The sequence below is a fragment of the Leopardus geoffroyi genome, chromosome C1 (genome assembly GCF_018350155.1).
Source record: "Leopardus geoffroyi isolate Oge1 chromosome C1, O.geoffroyi_Oge1_pat1.0, whole genome shotgun sequence".
In the NCBI taxonomy this organism is placed as follows: domain Eukaryota; kingdom Metazoa; phylum Chordata; class Mammalia; order Carnivora; family Felidae; genus Leopardus; species Leopardus geoffroyi.
In genome coordinates, this window is record NC_059328.1 from 39,623,166 (window position 1) to 39,643,005 (window position 19,840).

Sequence of the window (19,840 nt, forward strand, 5' to 3'; positions counted from 1 at the left end):
TTTGGATGTAAATTTTAAGAAAATAATAAAATTAAAAATTATTTTAAAAAGTTATACATGTTGATATTATATACAGGAACATTTCTCAGCTCTACATAGGTTCTAATAGTTTGCCTATAGATTATCTTTTTTTTCTCTTAGATAATCATATCATTTGCAAACAGTCCTAATTGTGCCGCTTTCTAATCCTTGTATCATTTGTTTACCTTTTTTTTGTCTTTTTGCTTTAGTTAGAGACTCCATTACAATTAGAAAAACTATGACAAAAAAGTCATTCATTACTTCCTCCTGGTTTCCAACTGGATGGGTTTTTCTTCATTTATTTTTTTTTTTAATTCCAGTATAATTAACATGCAGTGCTACAATAGTCACACGTATAAAGTATAATAATTCAACAATTCTATACAGTACTCAGTGCTCATCAAGATAAATTTACTCATGATCTCCTTCATCAATTTCACCTATTCCACCACCCCACCTCACCTCTGGCAACCATCAGTTTTGTTCCCTATATTTCAGCACCTGTTTTTTGGTTTGTCTCTTTTTTTTCTTTATTTGTTTTCTTTCTTAAACTCTACATATGGGTGAGTTCATATGGTATTTGTCTTTCCCTGACTGAGTTATTTCACTTAGCATTATACACTCTAGATCTATCCATGTTTTTTGCAAATGGCAAGATTTCATTCCTTTTTATGGCTAACATTCCACTCTGTGTGTGTGTGTGTGTGTGTGTGTGTGTGTGTGTGTGTGTGCACGCGCGCACGTGCGCACGCGCGCATGCATCCCATCTTTATCCATTCATCTGTCAATGGATACTTGGGTTGCTTCTGTATCTTCACTATTGTAAATAATGCTGCAATAAATATAGGGGTGCATATACTTTCTCAAATTAGTGTTTTTGTATTCTTTGGGTAAATACGGGGTAGTGGATTTACTGGATGAGATGGTATTTCTATTTTCAATTTTTTGAGAAATCTCCATATGTTTTCCACATTGGCTGCACCAGTTTGCATTCCCACCAACACTAGTACATAAGGGTTCCTTTTTGTCCACATCCTCACTAACACTTGTTGCCTCTTGTGGTTTTTATTTTAGCCATTCTCACACCTTACAGGTGTGAGGTGATATCACATGGTGGTTTTGACTTGCATTTCCCTGATGATGAATGATGTTGAGCATCTTTTCACGTGTCTGTTGACCATCTGTATGTCTTCTTTGGAGAAATGTCAGTCCTTGTCTTCTGCCCAATTTGATAAAATTATTCATTTTTTGTTGTTGAGTTGTATAAGTTGTGTATATATTTTAGATACAAGCCCGTTAACAGATATGTCATTTCCAAATATCCTCTCCAGTTCAATAGGTTGTATTTTTGTTTTGATGAGGGTTTCCTTGGCTGTTCAAAAGCTTTTATTTTGATGTACTTCTAATAGTTTATTTTTGCTTTTGTCTCCTTTGCCTAAGGAAACATGTCTAGAAAAATGCTACTATGTCAAAGAAATAGCAAACTGCCTGTTTGCCCTCTTTTAGGATTTTTATGGTTTCAGGCTTCATATTTATTTCTTTAATTAATTTTGGGTTTATTTTTGTGTATGGTATAAGAAAGTGGTCCAGTTTCATTCTTTTGCATGTAGGTGTCCAGTTTTCCCAACACCATTTGTTCAAGAGATTGTCTTTTTCCCATTGCTTATTCTTGCTTCCTTTGTCATACATTAATTGACCATATAATCATGAAATTTATTTCTGGTTTTTCTATTCTGTTCCGTTGACCTATGTGTTTATTTTTGTGCCAGTACCATACTGTTTCAATTACTACAACTTTGTAGTCTATCTTAAAATCTGGGGTTGTGATACCTCCAATTTCAAAATTGCTTTGGCTATCTGAGGTCTCTTGTGGTTCCATACAAATTTTAGTATTATTTCTTCTAGTTCTGTGAAAAATGCTGTTTGCATACTGATAAGAAATTGCATTAAATCTGTAGATTATTTTGGATAATATAGACATTTTAACAATATTAATTCTTCTAATCCATGTGCATGGAATACCATCGCATGTGTTTGTGTCAGCTTCAATTTTCAAGTGAATGATTTTAAAGTTTCACCACTATGTATGATACCTGGTCATGATTCTTTGATGAGATCCTTTATCAAATAAGAAAAGTTCCTTTCTCATCCTAGTTTACTCAAGTCTTAATTCAAATGGGTTTTAAATTTTAGCAATTGGTTTCTAATTATCTACCGAGAGGGTATTTTGAGAGGCAGCATTAGGCAGAAGAGAAAACCAGTAAGTAATACATTCTAAAACATAAATAAAATATAAATAAACCTAAAAATAAGTATGTCAAAATGTTCACAGTAGTGCCTTCTAGTTAGTAGGATTGTGGGTTTAGGTTTTGTTTTGTTTTGTTTGCTCCCGTTGTATATATTTTCCAAATTTCTACAATGACTACTTAGGTACAAATCCTGACTTTACCATCTACTAATTGCATTATCTTCAACCAGTTATTTATCCTGTCTGTGTCTCACATTCTTTCAGTTTCTTCACCTACATAATGATGCGGAGTGTGGTGGGGGGTAATAGTATTTACAACAAAGGACTGTTCTGAAGATTAGACAAAGTAATATAAAGGGACGCCTGGGTGGCTCAGTTGGTTGGGTGACCAATTTCTGCTCAGGTTATGATCTTGCGGTCTGTGGGTTCTGGCCCCACATTGGGCTCTGCACTGGTAGCTCACAGCCTGGAGCCTGCTTCATATTCTCTCTCTCTCTCTCTCTCTCTCTCTCTCCCCCTCCCCCATTCATGCTCTTTCTCAAAAATAAATAAACATTAAAAAAAATTTTAAGTAATATAAATGACTTAGAATTGTACCTATAACATTGATGTTTTCAAAAAAATGTTAGCTATTTTTAGCTATTTCTATAATAAATTGAATAATGGGGAAAATGAGAACCTGTGTTATACTTTGTAGGAGTATTAGAAGGATAATAATATTAATAGCTAACATTTTTGATCACCTCTTATGTTGCAAGCATTGGATTGTGTGTCTTACATGCATTACCACATATAATTCTTAGAGCAACTCTACTACATACTACTATTAACACATTAAAAATATATAGAAATTGACAATTTAAATACAGAAACAGATCAATAGCTTTCGCATAGTCACAAAGCTAGGAAATAAGTGGCAAAGCTAGGCTTACAATTCAACAATTCAACAATTCAACACAGAATCTGTGTTCTTAACCATTACGATTTGTTTGATGATAATGATAATGACCAATAGGAGATTTGAAAGAAGGTGGAGGAGGACTAAGAAGCGGTAAGTAGAATAAGAAGAGAAAATAAAACAAAACAAAACAAAGCAAAAACCAGTATTAGTAATCTAGTAATAATGTGTTATGGTGTTTGCTCTTGCTGTTTTTAATATTATTTCTACTATTCTAGTGTTGTTGTTTTTTTTAATCTTTTTTTTTTTTAACGTTTATTTATCTTTGAGACAGAGAGAGACAGAGCATGAACAGGGGAGGGTCAGAGAGAGAGGGAGACACAGAATCCGAAACAGGCTCCAGGCTCTGAGCTGTCAGCACAGAGCCCGACGCGGGGCTCGAACCCACAGACCGCGAGACCATGACCTGAACTGAAGGCAGACGCTTAACTGACTGAGCCACCCAGGCGCCCCATACTATTCTAGTGTTTTAATAAAAACAATAGACAACAAGTATTGAGCTCCTATTAACTGTCTACCAACACTGTCTCATATAATATTCACAACACTGACATGAGGTACTAGTATTTGGTTACACATGGAAAATTGAGGCACCCAGACAATAACTGAATAAGTGTAAAACAGATCATAAATATCAGAGCCAGGATTTAAACCCAAATGTGTTTAAATCCATTGTCTCTGCTTTTCTACTATAATATGCTGTGCACCATTGATTTTGGACAGGATGAAGTTTCACTGAACCTAAAATCTCCAAGATGGCAAATAAAGCAGCAGCAAAGTCCTGGATTTTTGAAGTCCAATTCAGATATGTCATATACAAACGTGTGTGTGTGTGTGTGTGTGTGTGTGTGTGTGTGTGTGTGTGTCTGTTTAACATACATTATTGCTTATAGTAATGTAACAAATACTTCATTGTTTAAAAAAAACCCTTTTTTAAAAATTTTTTTAATGTTTATTTATTTTTGAGACAATGTGAGAGACAGAGCACAAGCAGCTGAGGGGCAGACAGAGGGAGACACAGAATCTGCAGTGGGCTCCAGGTTCTTAGCTGTCAGCCCCGAGCCTGACGTGGGGCTGGAACTCACCGTGAGATCATGACCTGAGCCGAAGTCGGACGCTTAACTGACTAAGACACTCAGGCGCCCCAAAACACTTCTTTTTTTAAATCTTCCATTACATACCTCAGAGGACAATCATTTGGCACACCCAGACTAAGAAGGATTGATGAAATGAGAAAAATACCCAAAACAATAAATAGAATTGTTTTGCTGTTCCATATTGTTGCTAGAATGCAATTAATTTCTTTATGACTAAAGGCCTGAAACGCTGCATTATATCCCATTTATTTGTGTAAAATTTCAAAGTAAATGATGAAAAGGAAATAATTTATTCTATATATGAAATACTGAGTTCATGAAACAATTCAAAGCAAGAAATTCAAGGAAAAGCATCTCATTGACTGCTTGCTGTTGGACATCAAAATATACATTTTCTGGTACCAATACAGAAATATGTATCAAGAGTTTCAAAATATTTGTATCATTTGTCTATCAATCCCCCTCATAGGAATTTATTCTAAGTAAGCAAAATGAAATATGTGTAACATTTCATGCATGGGAGATGTTCACTACAGTGTTATTTATAACAACAGATAATGGAAAATAATCTTTATACCCAAGAGTAAGGAAATACTCCAATAGTAACAAGCTATTGTACAGCCATGTCTACAAAGTTTTTAGCGATAGAAAATTACTTATGAAAATATTTAATTTCCTTAAAAGCAAAACATAAAAATGTGTATTTGGAAAAAAAATTACTTATGCTTCAAAAATCAAAGTAGGAAATAAATAAGCCTAGAAGTAAATATGCCAAAAGTTAATAATGATTGCTTCTAGGTAGTATAAGATTGTGTGTGTGTGTGTGCACTTTTTCTCTGCTTCTAATAATTGTCTGTATTTTCCATATTTACCATATTGAACATCAGCTACTTTAATCAAAAAGGGGAAAAATTAATTCAAAGAGATAAAAACAATATAAGGAAAGAATACAATTTAAAAGTCAAGACCTATCATTTTCCACTCTTATTGGCTGAATTTTACCGTATTTAAAAAGGAAGATTTGTTTTCACATCACACATGTGATGAATATCCACATAATATTTAATACAGGTTTTTCAGAGAGAAAATTACCTTTTAATAAAGGTATTATGATGTGTAGTTTTCATAGACTCTTACAAATGTACTATTTAACAACTACTTTGGGGGGTTAATATACCAGCCCTAGAAAACAGCACCATATGTTCCAAGCTTTTGTCATTTCTTACAAATGTCAGGGAAAATAACACAAAAGCTAGATCCATTTGTACAGTATATTTGTTGCCATAATTTTTAACATTCACTTAATGGACTCAGCCTTTGTGGCCTGATATTTCTTTTACTTGCTAGCACCAAACCTTAAATAAGGTTCCTGACTAGATTACATTCATGCAGGTCTCATTTTAACGGAAATTAGAGAGATGGAAAAGATTGTAGGAAGAGACATTATAAAAACAGACCTCACAAGTCAAACCTAATAGTAAAACCATTCTCTTTCATGTAGACAACCATGAAAACAAATATCCTGTGAGCTAGAGATATATATTGTATCTTTCCAGCAGATCTTTATGCCATCTTGAAACAGATTTCCATAACTATATAATGTGACTACAGTTGATGAAGCAATGGTGCAAAGAAACAGGCTAATAAAGCATCACACTCCAGGAAACCAGATAAACAAGTTCATGATTTCTAATTGTATCAAGGGTAGAACAGCACTGGATATGAAGATAGAAGCCAGAGAGTCAGAGTAAATATTGTTTCTTCCAACATTAAAAATAAGCATTCATAAAAACAGCACCAACTCTTTTATTACAATAATCCTTTAGAACACATTCATGTTACTTGCTTAACTGATAGATAAGAATGCAAAAGAAGCTGTAAGACTTTAAAATATAGTATACAAATTATAACACTCTCGAAGAGATAAGAACATACCTGTAAGCAACTAAAAGAGCAATGAACAAGAAACTGAAATTTATGAGCAATCTGTTCAAAAAACTATCTCAGGTAGCACAACATATGAAACACATTTTCCCTGTGTAGTCAACCCTCTCCCTACCCCTCCTCCTGACCACAGAAGCTAGGTAAGAATATTCTCTATACAGAGACTAAAGTGCAAGAAAATTGGGCTAAGAATTTAATGTGGCCCAATGTTAAAGAAACAATAATTTCAGAGCTATCCATAAGTCTCTATTTAGCGAAGATACAATTAGGATAGAGGATTCTATTGTTTGAAAAGTAGTAAGTCTCATTTCTTAGGAGTTAGTGGATTCCTGGATGCAATATGCAAGCTGAAGGATGTGCATATGCTGTGCATAAAGAGGAAAACAGTAAACCCCTTTGGGAAATTAGAAATCCTGGCAGATTCCATCACTTTTAAGAAAATGTTTCCCTTCCTTCATAATGAATTGATTATATTTCCTCAGAATTATTGTTTGGTTTTCAATGATGTACATTACAACCATAAGTTGCTGATATGAGACAGAAAGACCAACAGAAGAATGAGAGGTTGTGTGTCTACCTCCTGGTAGCAGAGAGATCTTGATAGGGACCCAAACTTGGATTGCCAAGCCTTAGTCTTGTAGATGAAGCTAAAGATTCCTGCTGTGAGATGTATTCTCAAGACTCAGTTATACAGACTTGGAAAATGCATTTTGACAATTACTAATTATCATGTTGGAACAAGAAAATAATCCTGTCGCCAGATAAACCCCTGCTCAGGTAGAATATGGTAACCCTAAGGTGGATGAAGGGGAGAATATTGTTATTCTTACTATGAAAAGCTGAAAAGGAATTCTCTCATGGAAGAGTAAGTAAAACCAAACACAAAACTAGGAACTTAAGTATGTCCCTATCAGTGTAGGGTTTAATATTTTTTCCACTTGTCTTAACCATGTTTAGCCAACAACATACAGAACTCTCCCATCTATTTAATTCCTTCCAGTTAGTCCTTAAACTTCATTAAACATTATATACACCTGTCATTACATAGTCATGTGCCAGTCATGTTGTAGAGAATTAAGAGAATCGACAGCAGACTGAAAGGACTGTTCCTTCTACCCCTTTTCCACTGAAGTCAGCATGTCAGTGATAGTCCCTAAATTCCAGACACTGACCACTATCTGACATACGAATCTAATTGCAGTTGAGAAAAATGGAAATGAGCAAGCAACCAGTTGAAAGAGCAAACAGGATAGATTGACTTGGGAGGGGAAGTTAAACCAACCCTCCTTTTTTCCCAAGTATTCTAGAAAAAGATGACCCTGAAGGAAGAAGGAAGATATTAGGTTGTAGTGCTATGCTTTCATGTGCTTAAAAGAATTATGTCACTACATGTACAAAGTTTGTGCAGTCTTCCATGATTAGCTGCCTCAATACAATAGAATGATAAATGATTTCTTAGGATTAGATGTTTTTTCAAGGCATATGCATTTAGTTTTATTTTCATCAATACTCTCTCAATCAAAATATTTGAACAGGATTATAAAAAACATACACTGTTAGAAAATATAGATGAAGAAGTTATGGTCAAATACAGATTAATATGATCAGAATGAAAGAAAAAGTAGTACATAGAAACACAAGCAAAAAAGTTTTCAAGAATCATTAGAGAGGGCTATAAAAATGGTTCTGAGTTTTCCAACAAAGAAGGGAAAATAGGATAAGTTGCAAGAATCATATTAAAGCATAAACACCTTCTGGGGTGCCTGGGTAGCTCAGTTGGTTAAGCATCCAACTCTTGGTTTTGGCTCAGGCCATGATCTCATGGTTCATGGGTTCAAGCCCTACATGGGGTTCTGTGCTAACGGCATGGACCCTGTTTGGGATTCTGTCTCCCTCTCTCTCTTCCCCTCCCCTGCTTGTTCTCTATCTCTCTCTCTCTCTCAAAAATAAATAAATAAACATTAAAAAAGTTTTTAAAAAGATATAAACCCCTTCTTGTACAAGAGAAGAAAAGCTTTTTCTGAAACTGAAGCCTGTGAGAAATATCTCTTACAGATCTTTACAAAGAAGAAATAATATAGAGAACAGCACTCTATAATAAACATTATAGCAAGTCTCTTCCAGTGGTTCCTTAACCTTCAAGGAAACCCAGCACATCATGCTAATTCATCAATCCATAAAGAACCCTTTTTGTTCCCATATAACCTATTTGTATTATTTAATAACCACCAGATAACAAGAACCAGCATATTATACTTATTTCTGTATATAGCTTAAAACTGTATCATTGCTATAGATATACAAGAATACATTCCTAATTCAGTTATTATTTTGGTATTTCTAAAGTAAAACAAAAGCATAATCTTCTTATGAACACCACACTGAAGATATCCAATATTTCCCTCACCTGTGATTCTTTCACGTTTTCAACAGTAAAGTTGAACCAGACTCGGAAGCGTGGATTACAGGTATCCGGCCTAATGAACAAGTCATACTCAAACTCAGAGACCTGGTCCACCCGTCCAAGGTTACCTGGTAATAAAAATTGAAAGAACTGTGTTTTAATAGAAGTTCATGCAACTCAATAGCACATAAATTTAAATATTATGAGGTCTGAAAGCAATATTTGTCATCATTCAGTACTTGTAAGGTTCAGTATTCACAATCTACAAGGCTATCAATTCTGAATACAGCCCAGGATAAGAAGAACCTTCCAGCTAGTCCAGGCTGTGGTTCAAGCAGCTCTTCCAGTCCTTATCATCCAGCAGATCTATTTGTGTTACATAAGACATATTGTCATATTGGGATGTTCCATGGAACATGTGGCAAGCCCCAAAAAACCAAGTAAGAATCACAACCAAGCTTCAGTTTCCTATTTAGAAAAAAGGACAATAATAATTTATATATTTCATATTCAGCTTTATATAAATCACCTCTAGTATACTTGATCCTATTTAATTCTCACAACAATACTATACTGTTTGTACTACTTTGGGTAATTTCCAAACTTGTATCAGAACACGTTAAAGGTTGGGAATGCAAGCTGGTACAGCCACTCTGGAACACAGTATGGAGGTTCCTCAAAAAACTCGAAATAGAACTACCCTACGACCCAGAAATTGCACTACTAGGCATTTATCCAAGGGATACAAGTGTGCTGTTTTGAAGGGACACATGCACCCCCATGTTTATAGCAGCACTATCAACCATAGCCAAAGTATGGAAAGAGCCCAAATATCCATCTATGGATGAATGGATAAAGAAGATGTGGTATTTATATACAATGGAGTATTACTCGGCAATCAAAAAGAATGAAATCTTGCCATTTGCAACTACGTGGATGGAACTGGAGGGTATTATGCTAAGTGAAATTAGTCAGTCAGAGAAAGACAAAAATCATATGACTTAACTCATATGAGGACCTTAAGAGATAAAACAAATGAACATAAAGGAAGGGAAACAAAAATAATATAAAAACAGGGAGGGGGACAAAACATAAGACATTCATAAATATGGAGAACACACTGTGGGTTACGGGAGGGGATGTGGGAGGGGGGATAGGCTAAATGGGTAAGGGCCACTAAGGAATCTACTCCTGAAATCATTGTTGCACTATATGCTAACTAATTTGGATGTAAATTTAAAAAAATAAAAAAAAAAACAAGTTAGAAAATTAAAAAAAACATGTAAAAGGATATGTAGAGTAAGATTTTAAACAAAAATTATAAGTTGTTCCCCCATAAGTATAGTAACGGTAAATTCACAAACAGTCATGAAATTAATTTCCATTTTCTCCAATAACAGAACACTTATATCAAAAATGTAGGTTGCCAGAGGGGAGGTTGATGAGGGAGGGATGAAATAAATAAAGGTGATCAAGAATATATTTATCTTGCGGGGCCTGGGTGGCTCAGTCAGTTGAGCATCCAACTCTTGATTTTGGCTCAGGTCATGACCCCAGGGTCATGGGATTGAGTCCCACATCAGCCTGTGCACTGAGCATGGAGCCTGCTTAAGACTCACTCTCTTTCTGCCCCTATTCCCTGCTCTCTCTCTCTCTCTCTCTCTCTAAAGTTAAAAAACTATATTTATCTTGATGAGCACTAATATATAGAATTGCTGAATCATTACACTGTACACAAAAAACTAATATAACACTGTGTGTTAATTATACTTCAATTAAAAAAAAAGAAAAAGAGAAAATGTATAAGCTTAGGTGTGACTTCCATTCATTATGTCTCTTCTCTTTGACTTCCATTCTAATGAGCAATGAATTGTCCATAAATTTCACAGTGGGATGGGATAAAAAATAAAAGCAAAGAATCTGGTGAATTCCCAAACCAGATAATCAACAGCTGAAGAAAAGTAAACATGACTATAGACAGCAATAAGGAAATTAAGAAATCAGTATTGTATTGCACCTGAAGAGGACAGCAATATCCCACCTTAAAATAAGCTCTAGTGTGTCTTTCTCCAAAAGAATACTCAGAATTAAACTTTAACCTTAATACCACAGTTCTTAATTAATTCTTTTACTAGTTCTACTGGCACATTACTTATTTTACTGACCACCAGTTGTGTTGTCACAGATGGCATACCAGCCTTGGAATCAGCAGATCTGAATTCTAGCTTAATTGACTGTCCAACAATAGGTAAATTACTTACCTTCTATAGGCTTCCTCTACTAAATGAGAATATTGAGTTACCTAACCTTGAAGGTTCCTTTCAGCTGTACCATTCTTTGGTTGCCTGGATCTAGGATTAATCAGGCAGCGATCCCAGATAATAAGAAAATCCTCCCCTCAAAACCTTATCAATTAACCTTAGGGTAACTTTCTCTGCTCTCATTAAAATTTGGCCTGAGAATCCAGACTTAGTCCTCCTTTCACAACCAAAACAATCAGTTGCCTCCAATTAAGAATACATATATGGAAAACAAAACAAAACAAAACATGCACTGATAAGAAAGAACAAACATTAAATAAAACCAAAAACTTTTATTTTAATTTTTGTAGTTTTAATTGTCTTCAGAATTCCCAAGGAGATTCCTCAGTTAAATTGTTATTTCAACTATTATCATGCAAAAATATATACTAAACCCTATGTTGTAGGGGGCAGAATACTTATTACATGATTGCATTGAACTTGCAATCAGAAGATCTAGGCTCAAGTTTTAGCTCTGCCACTTACTAAATGAACTTGGAAAATTTAGTTAACTTGTTCCAACCACTGTTTTCTCAACTATAAAGTAAGGATTATATTAATAGAAATACGAATATTTACCTCTTGGTAATTAACATGAATATTAATTTTCAATTGAAAACATTTTCTGAACATTTCTACATGCCACATACTGTCCAAAATGCTAGGTGTACTAACCTATTTAATTCTCACAACAACACCTGTGAGGTAAAAACCATTACTATCCCCATTTTACATATGAGAACAGCAAAGGACAAAGATATAAAATAACTTACCCAAAGTTATATAGCATGTAAGTAAGTAAGAGTCAGAGCTGGGATTTGAATTCCAGCAAAATGACTCTAATCACTGGACTAACCATTTCTCTACATAACATAGATGATTGGAAGAATACAGAGATAATATAAATTGAAAGCACGTTATAAGTTATAATGCTTAAAAAATTACTAACCTTAAAAAACAAAAAGTGAAAAAGAAACACTGTTTTTTGCCCTTTAAAAATCCCTGGTTGAAAAAATAAACATTAATGTAAACAAATTTCAACATTCAACAGAAAATCTGTTTTAATTCTGTAACACTATAAATGAGTTTTCATAAATAATAACATGTCATAAAATTGCTGCCACATATGGTTTCTAATAACAAGACACCATTTGTGTCTAAAACCATACAGTTTCAAAATGATTTGACACCCTTTATGTTATTAAAGTATCACCATGACCCCATGATGAGTAATTGAAACTTGGAAATGTTTAGTGCTTTGTTAAGTTCATGCTTTAAAGCACTAGGGCAAGACCTGGAAATAAAGACTTCTGACTCCATTGTTCTGTCCTTGTAATATGCCATAGCCACAGTCAACACATTTATCCATCTACTGAATTAGTTATTCATTCAAAAAGTATCATGTTATGTTTGTAAAATAGAACAGCTGGTAAATCAAACATAGTCTTTGCTTTCACTAAGTTTACAATCTCAAATAATAATCATATAGTTTTTGATCTTCTGTAACTATTCCGTTGACTATTTTCACCAATATCTTCTCTGTGTATTTCATAAACAATTCTTTCCTCATGTTACCTGTAATATTTCAACAAAGTGTCAGGTTTTGACCTTCTGAACATGTCTATTTGTAAATAAACTGACAATGCCTCTAAATCATCTGGTTCCCTTCCACTTACATGAAAGGCAAGAAAAGATAGCAAACAAAATTTCAAATATATACATACATTTTTTTAAGTAGGCTTCACACCCAGTACAGAGCCCAGCACAGGACTTGAATTCAACTCATGACTTTGAGATCACGATCTGAGTTGAGATCAAGAGTCAGACACTTAACTGACTGAGACACACATCCACCCCTAAAATGTAGATTTTAAATGCAAGGATGTCAGTAAATATGTTAAATACAAATGGACTAAATATGACAAATGAAGACAAAGATTTTTATTCTGGATGAAAAAATTAACTATATATTGCCTATAAAGACAACATTACATTTAAGAGCACAGGAAGACTAAATAGTAAAAGAGAAAAAAAAAATTATACCAGGAAAGCACTCTGAAAAAGAAATCTAACGTAGCTATGTTTATATCAGACAAGGTAGGCTTTAAATCAAGAAATATTACTGTAAATTGCTCATGATGAAAACAAAACAAAAAACAGGGTAATTCCATCAAGAAGATATAAAAATCTTAGAGAAATGTACCTCTATTAATGAATCTCCAAAATACATAGGTAAAATTTGACAAAACAGAAGATAGAGACAAATTTAGAATTACAGTGAGAAATTTCAACATACCAAAAGCACAAGCGGAGAAAAACCAAGAAAATATTCAGAAATAATTAAGATAATTTGAAAATATAATTTAAAAGGCTACCTCATTTTAATATGAAACACTTGATATTTATAGAACTATATGTGTGTATATGTATTCCTTTCAAATAAACACAGTACATTTATCAAAATTGATCATTTTCTGGTTCATAAAGCAAGTCTCAACAAATTTCAGAGGAATTTATATGATATACATATGTACTCTTATCACAGTTATAGTATTTTAAACTAAATTATAATAATACATAACAATCAATATTTGTTATAACTACAGCCATTCAAAAATAGAAACACATATATAGGCAAATACATCTGATAATCAATTATCTAAGCTTCCATTATAAAAAGTTTAAAAAACAGCAATACTTTAAAACCAAAAAAAGTATAAGAAGGGAATAATAAAGAAAAGATTAGAAAATCAAAGAAATTTTTAAATGTACTCTGCAGAAAATTTTAAATGTTACAAGTTGATTTTTGAAAAATACTTTTAATACTAACACACTCCAGCATTGCTCAACTAGGAAAAATAAAGAGAAAGAAAACACATATTATTAAAATGATAATTAAAAGCAAATATTACTGCATATCCTTTATACATCAAACAAGCAAAAGAAAAAAACAAAAAATACACAGTGAACTATTTATGCCAATACACTGGAAAAATACATGAAATGCATAATTTCTTATAAAAAAACTTACAAAAAATCAACAACCCAAATAATCATATTAACAAAATAAAAACACAATCATGTTTATCAATACAAGCAGAAAAAGTATTTGATAGGGGCGCCTGGGTGGCGCAGTCGGTTAAGCGTCCGACTTCAGCCAGGTCACGATCTCGCGGTCCGTGAGTTCAAGCCCCGCGTCAGGCTCTGGGCTGATGGCTCAGAGCCTGGAGCCTGTTTCCGATTCTGTGTCTCCCTCTCTCTCTGCCCCTCCCCCGTTCATGCTCTGTCTCTCTCTGTCCCAAAAATAAATAAACGTTGAAAAAAAAAAAATTTTAACAAAAAAGAAAAAGTATTTGATAAAAAAAACAACATCTTTGGCTCAGCTATGTTGGAGTAATGGTTAAGAGATTAGGTCCACTGAAAAGAATTAAAGCAGATAAAATATATGAAACAACTGATTTCAGTATTAGAAAATAATCAACATTACACAGCTATCCCTGAGTAAAGAGACATTGACAAGATGAGCTAACTTTCTACCAGGAAAAAATTTTCCAACTATGGCAGGAAACCAGATCCCAATCTCACTAAAGAAATCCTATGAACCGAGTATACAAAAATCTAATTTGAGGCTGTTGAAGCAGGTGAAATTTGTGAAGCAGGTCAGCAAACAGGAGGAAACTATACATGGTGGTGGTGATGAGTAGGTAACCCAGAAAACTCTGAGATCATTTCCTATAAGTCTACAGCTCAGAGCCAGGCAGCACATGCACACAATGAAACCACATCCATTTTTATCAAAGAGAACATACTACAGTGTTGAAAGAAAAACAGATATACTAGAGATGTAACTATGCTGGGTAGTAGAGTATTGGGAGCCTAGTACAGCAAGAATTGAAAAACCTTTGACCCCACAGGCAGAAGACCCAGTTGAGATACCAGAAGAGGTCCACCTTAGCAATAAGAACCATGTTCTAAGGGAGAACTATTCTATATTTTGCTAATAAAATGGACAACCAAGCCCTGATAACATCTCCATAGGAGATAAAGTTTGGGCCAAGTGAGAAGAGTTTGGAAATACCTATGGCTTCCACCAGATCTGCATCAATGAAATTTAAACCATGCATACGTAAATTTAAGGTAATCAGACTTGAAGTAATACATAAATGAACTACCTTCTACAATGAACACTAATACACTCAAAAAGATAACAGAATCCACTCTCTAAAATATATCTTCCATTGTGTCCATTGTACAATCAAAAGTTACTAGACATTCAAAGATACATATTGCCCATAATCAAAAGGATGGAGGGAAACAACTAATATAAATCCACACTGATATTAGTTGTACTATTTAGCAAAAAAAAAACCCTTTAAACTATTATAAATATTGTCAAAGAACAAAAACATGTTAATAGAATTAAAGAAAAATATAATTTTTATGTTTGAAAAACATGGAATTTCTAGAAAGAGAAATCCACAAGGACCAAATAAAAATTCTGTAAGTAAAAAGCACAATAACTGAAATGAAAAATTAAGTGTATGGACTTAACATTAGACTAGAGATGGTGAAAAGTCAATGAACCTGAAGATGGGTCAATAAAAAAATCATGTGATCTGAAGAAATGAGAGAAAGAAAACTGAAGAAAAATTAACTGGGGCCAAGGAACTTATTGAATAGTAACAAATGGCCTAACACACATGTAAAAGGAATCTCAGAAAAAGAGAATGAAGAGACAGAAGAAAAAACTGTTTTTAATAATCTCAGGAAACCTTATGCAGGATAGACAAAAAGAAAACTCAACCCAAGCATATAAGAGTCAAAACTGAATAAAACCAAACAGAAATGGAAAATCTTAAAAGCAACCAGAAGAAAAGCCATAAAAAAGGTGAACAACACTAAGAATAACCACTCACTTCTTTTTTTTTCCCCCTTCTAAAATTTTATTTAAATTCAAGTTAGTTAACATACAGTGTAGTATTGGTTTCAGGAGAAGAATTTAGTGATTCATCACTTACATATAACACCCAGTGCTCATCACAACAAATGCCCTCCTTAATGCCCATCATCCATATGGCCCATCCCCCTACTCATCTCATTCCAGCAGCCCTCAGTTTGTTCTCTACAGTTAAGAGTCTCTTATACTTTGCCTTCCTCTCTGTTTTTATCTTATTTTATTTTTCCTTCCCTTCCCCTATGTTCATCTATTTTATTTCCTAAATTCCACATACGAGTGAAATCATATGGTATTTGTTTTTCTCTGACTGAATAACCGTTGACTTCTAAGAATAACCACTGATTTCTAAGAAAGGACATCTCTAAAGTAATGAAATGACAAAACTCTCAACCCAGATGTCAATATCCAATGAAAACATACTTTAAAATGAGGGCAAAATAAAACATTCTCAGATAAACAAAAGCTGAGAGAATTCATTACCTAGATTTGTACTACATAAAAAGCTAAAGATGAGAAAATATATCAGATAAAGCTAATACCAATAAGAATAAAAAATAGTAAATAAGTATATAATTTTAAAAGATTGTTTTTATTTGTCTCTTATTTTTCTTAAAAGGTGATTGTTCAAAGTTTTAAAAATAACACCTTAGGGGCACCTGGGTGGCTCAGTCAGTTAAGCATCCGACATCGGCTCAGGTCATGAGCCTGGAGCCTGCTTTAGATTCTGTGTCTCCCTCTCTGCTCCTCCCCAACTCACACTCTGTCTCTCTGTCTCTCAAAGATGAGTAAATGTTAAAAAAATAAATAAATAACATCTTAAGAGCAGATTACAAAGTATGTAAACGCAAAATGTATGACAAAATAGAAAAAAGAATTGAAATAATAAATAGAATTAGACTGATGTGAGGTAACTACACTTGTGAGGTGGAAAGAATGAAGTAGAAAGAATAAGCTTTGAGAAAAAATAAGTAGTAATTACAAGTTCAAGTTACCAAGTATGAAGTATTAAATTTGAAGTGGTAAAATAAGGATCCTAAAAAAGGGTCCAAGACATGAAAAAAAAACACATATCAATAAGCAAAAGTAACCAATCTAAAAAGGCTACATATGGTATGATTCCAACCATATGAAATTCTAGAAAAGCAAAAATATGGAGACAACAAAAAGATCAAAGGTTGGAAAGAGGAGGAATTAATAGGCAGGGAACAGAGCATATATAGGACAGTGAAAATACTCATGTATGAGTAACATGATGGATACATAGAATTATATATTTATCCAAACCAATAGAATATACAATACCAAGAATGAATCCTAATGTAAACTATGGACTTTGGGTGATTATAATGTGTCAATGTAGGTACATCAGTCATAACAAATATACCACTCTTATGGGGGATATTGATAATGGGGGGCAGAAGATATTTAAGAAATCTCTGTACCTTCCCCTGAATTTTGCTATAAACCTAAAATTACTCTAAAAATAAATTTTAAACAAAATATTTTAAAAGTTTGATAAATTACAACTGAATATTTTTAGAGCAACTATTATATAAATATAAAATAGATTTACTAAGAATCTAATAAAAATATAGAATACTGAAATGACTTTTTATTATGAAAACAGCAAAACAGCAACAAAGTAATAGAAACAGAAGAGGCAATAAGAAAATTAATAACAAAATAGTTCATTTAAGCCCAACATGTCAATAATTACCTTAAACAGAACAGATATGTAAATAGAGCAAGCATTCCAATAAAAAGCAGACATTGCTAGATGGGAATAAAAAGTCCAAGCCAATAAGACACAAGTAGTCTAAAATTTCAATAATTTTTTTTTTTAATTTTTTTTTTTTGTTGTTGTTTTTCAACGTTTATTTATTTTTGGGACAGAGAGAGAGCATGAACAGGGGAGGGGCAGAGAGAGAGGGAGACACAGAATAGGAAACAGGCTCCAGGCTCTGAGCCATCAGCCCAGAGCCTGACGCGGGGCTCGAACTCACGGTCCGCGAGATCGTGACCTGGCTGAAGTCGGACGCTTAACCGACTGCGCCACCCAGGCGCCCCTAAAATTTCAATAATTTTTAAAAGGACTTAACATTTCCTTTTTCCACCTATGCAAAAAGAGTGATCTACACATAGACATATAGTCAAACTGTCAAAAGAAAAAGACAATAATCTTTAACTCAGCAACACAGAAGCAACTCATCATGTCCAAGCTTCCTCAATAAGATTAATAGCTGATTTATCACCAGAAATAATGGAGGTCAGAAGGCAGTGTAATAACACATACAAGAATTTGATAACTAGCAAAAATATTCTTCAAAAAAATGACAAAGTTAAGAAATATTAAAAATGTACTCTATAAGAAATACCAAAGAATGTCTTTATGACTGAAATGAAAGAACATTAGGGCATAAAGGAAATCCACATGAAGAAACAAAAGAATCCACATAAAAACTGCATAATAAAAGACAATATAAACACTGTTTTTGTAGATTTTTTATTAATTTTTTTAATGTTTATTTATTTTTGAAGGAGAAAGAGAGAGACAGAGTGTGAATGGGGCGGGGCACAGACAGACACATAGAATCTGAAGCAGACTCCAGGCTCTGAGCCATCAGCACAGAGCCTGACATGGGGCTTGAGCCCACAGACTATGAAATCATGACCAGAGCCAAAGTGGAACGCCCAACCAACTCAGCCACCCAGGTGTCCCTGTAGATTTTTTTTCTCCGACTTATATAGAAGACAACCACATAAAGCAATCATAATAAATCTGTATCGAGTATACATAATGTATCCATTTATAATATATATAACAATAAATAATATAAGTATAATATTATTGAAATTAATTAAGTTGGTATTATTTCAAACTACACTGCTATCAATTAAATTAAGTTCACTGTAATCCTCAGGGCAAATAAGGAAAGAAATTTTAAAATACAGTAAAATAAAAAACAATATATAGTAAAACCAGTAAGAAGGGAATTAAAACTATACATTAGATAATATCTATTTAACACAAAAGAAGGCAATAATGGAAGAATGAATGGGAGAAAGGTATGAAACATATTGGAAGTGGCAGCAAAATAATCTTAGCTTCTCAATAATTACAATAGATGTAAAAAGCATAAACGCTCTAGTTAAAAGGCAGAAAATGTCAGAATGGATTTTTTTAATGAACCATCCAAATGCTGTCTACAAGAGATGCACTCTAGAAACAAACTCACATCTAGAAGGAAGGAAAATAATAAGCATACCAAACACAACAAAAGAAACCGGGAATACTTATACTAACACCAGAAAAATCAACTTTAAGACAAAAGTTGTTACAGACAAAAGAAGATATTTCATAATGACAAAAGAGCAATTCATTAAGAAGACATAACAAGTACAAATATAAATGCACCCAAGAAGAGAGTCCCAAAATAAATAGAGCAAAAAACACGCAGAATTAAATATTTTTTTATATTAATTTTTCATTTGGGGAAGAGGTCACTGTCTTAAACAACATGTGGGAATTTAAAACCCAAAAACATAGCTTAAAGCCACAGTTACAAATTTTAGGAAGACCATCTTATCTGCTCTTATATTGAAAAGATCACAAGCCTCAAATTTACACAGACATAGATTTGAATCCTAATTCCACTGCTTACTAGTTTTAAAGCTTTTGGCAAACCTAACTACTCTTGACCTCAGTTTTCTCAGCTGTCAAAGATAAAATATTTTATTTGTAGTATTATTATCAAGTTTAAATGAGATTATGTACATAAATTACATAGCCAATACTTAAGCGGAAAAATATTGGAGTCATCCTTGAGTCTTAATTTCATGCTTAATAACTACTTAAACTCATCAAAGAATCCTTTCAAATATATCTGCAACCCAAGCACTTTTCATTACTT

The 19,840-nt window shown here is 33.5% G+C and overlaps 1 protein-coding gene across 8 annotated transcripts in view; it reads right to left on the reverse strand.

Moving 5' to 3' along the window:
* LOC123597854 (BEN domain-containing protein 5) overlaps positions 1–19,840 on the reverse strand; it is a 1,446,709-nt gene that overhangs the window by 1,152,277 nt on the left and 274,592 nt on the right. For all 8 annotated transcript variants that reach the window (XR_006712284.1, XM_045477303.1, XM_045477305.1 and 5 more), the window contains exon 3: positions 8,676–8,800. Coding sequence is in view for 7 of the 8 variants with exons in the window: in XM_045477303.1 (XP_045333259.1) it covers positions 8,676–8,800 (125 nt within the window). In the remaining variant the exon portion in view is untranslated. The remainder of the gene's footprint in view (positions 1–8,675; positions 8,801–19,840) is intronic.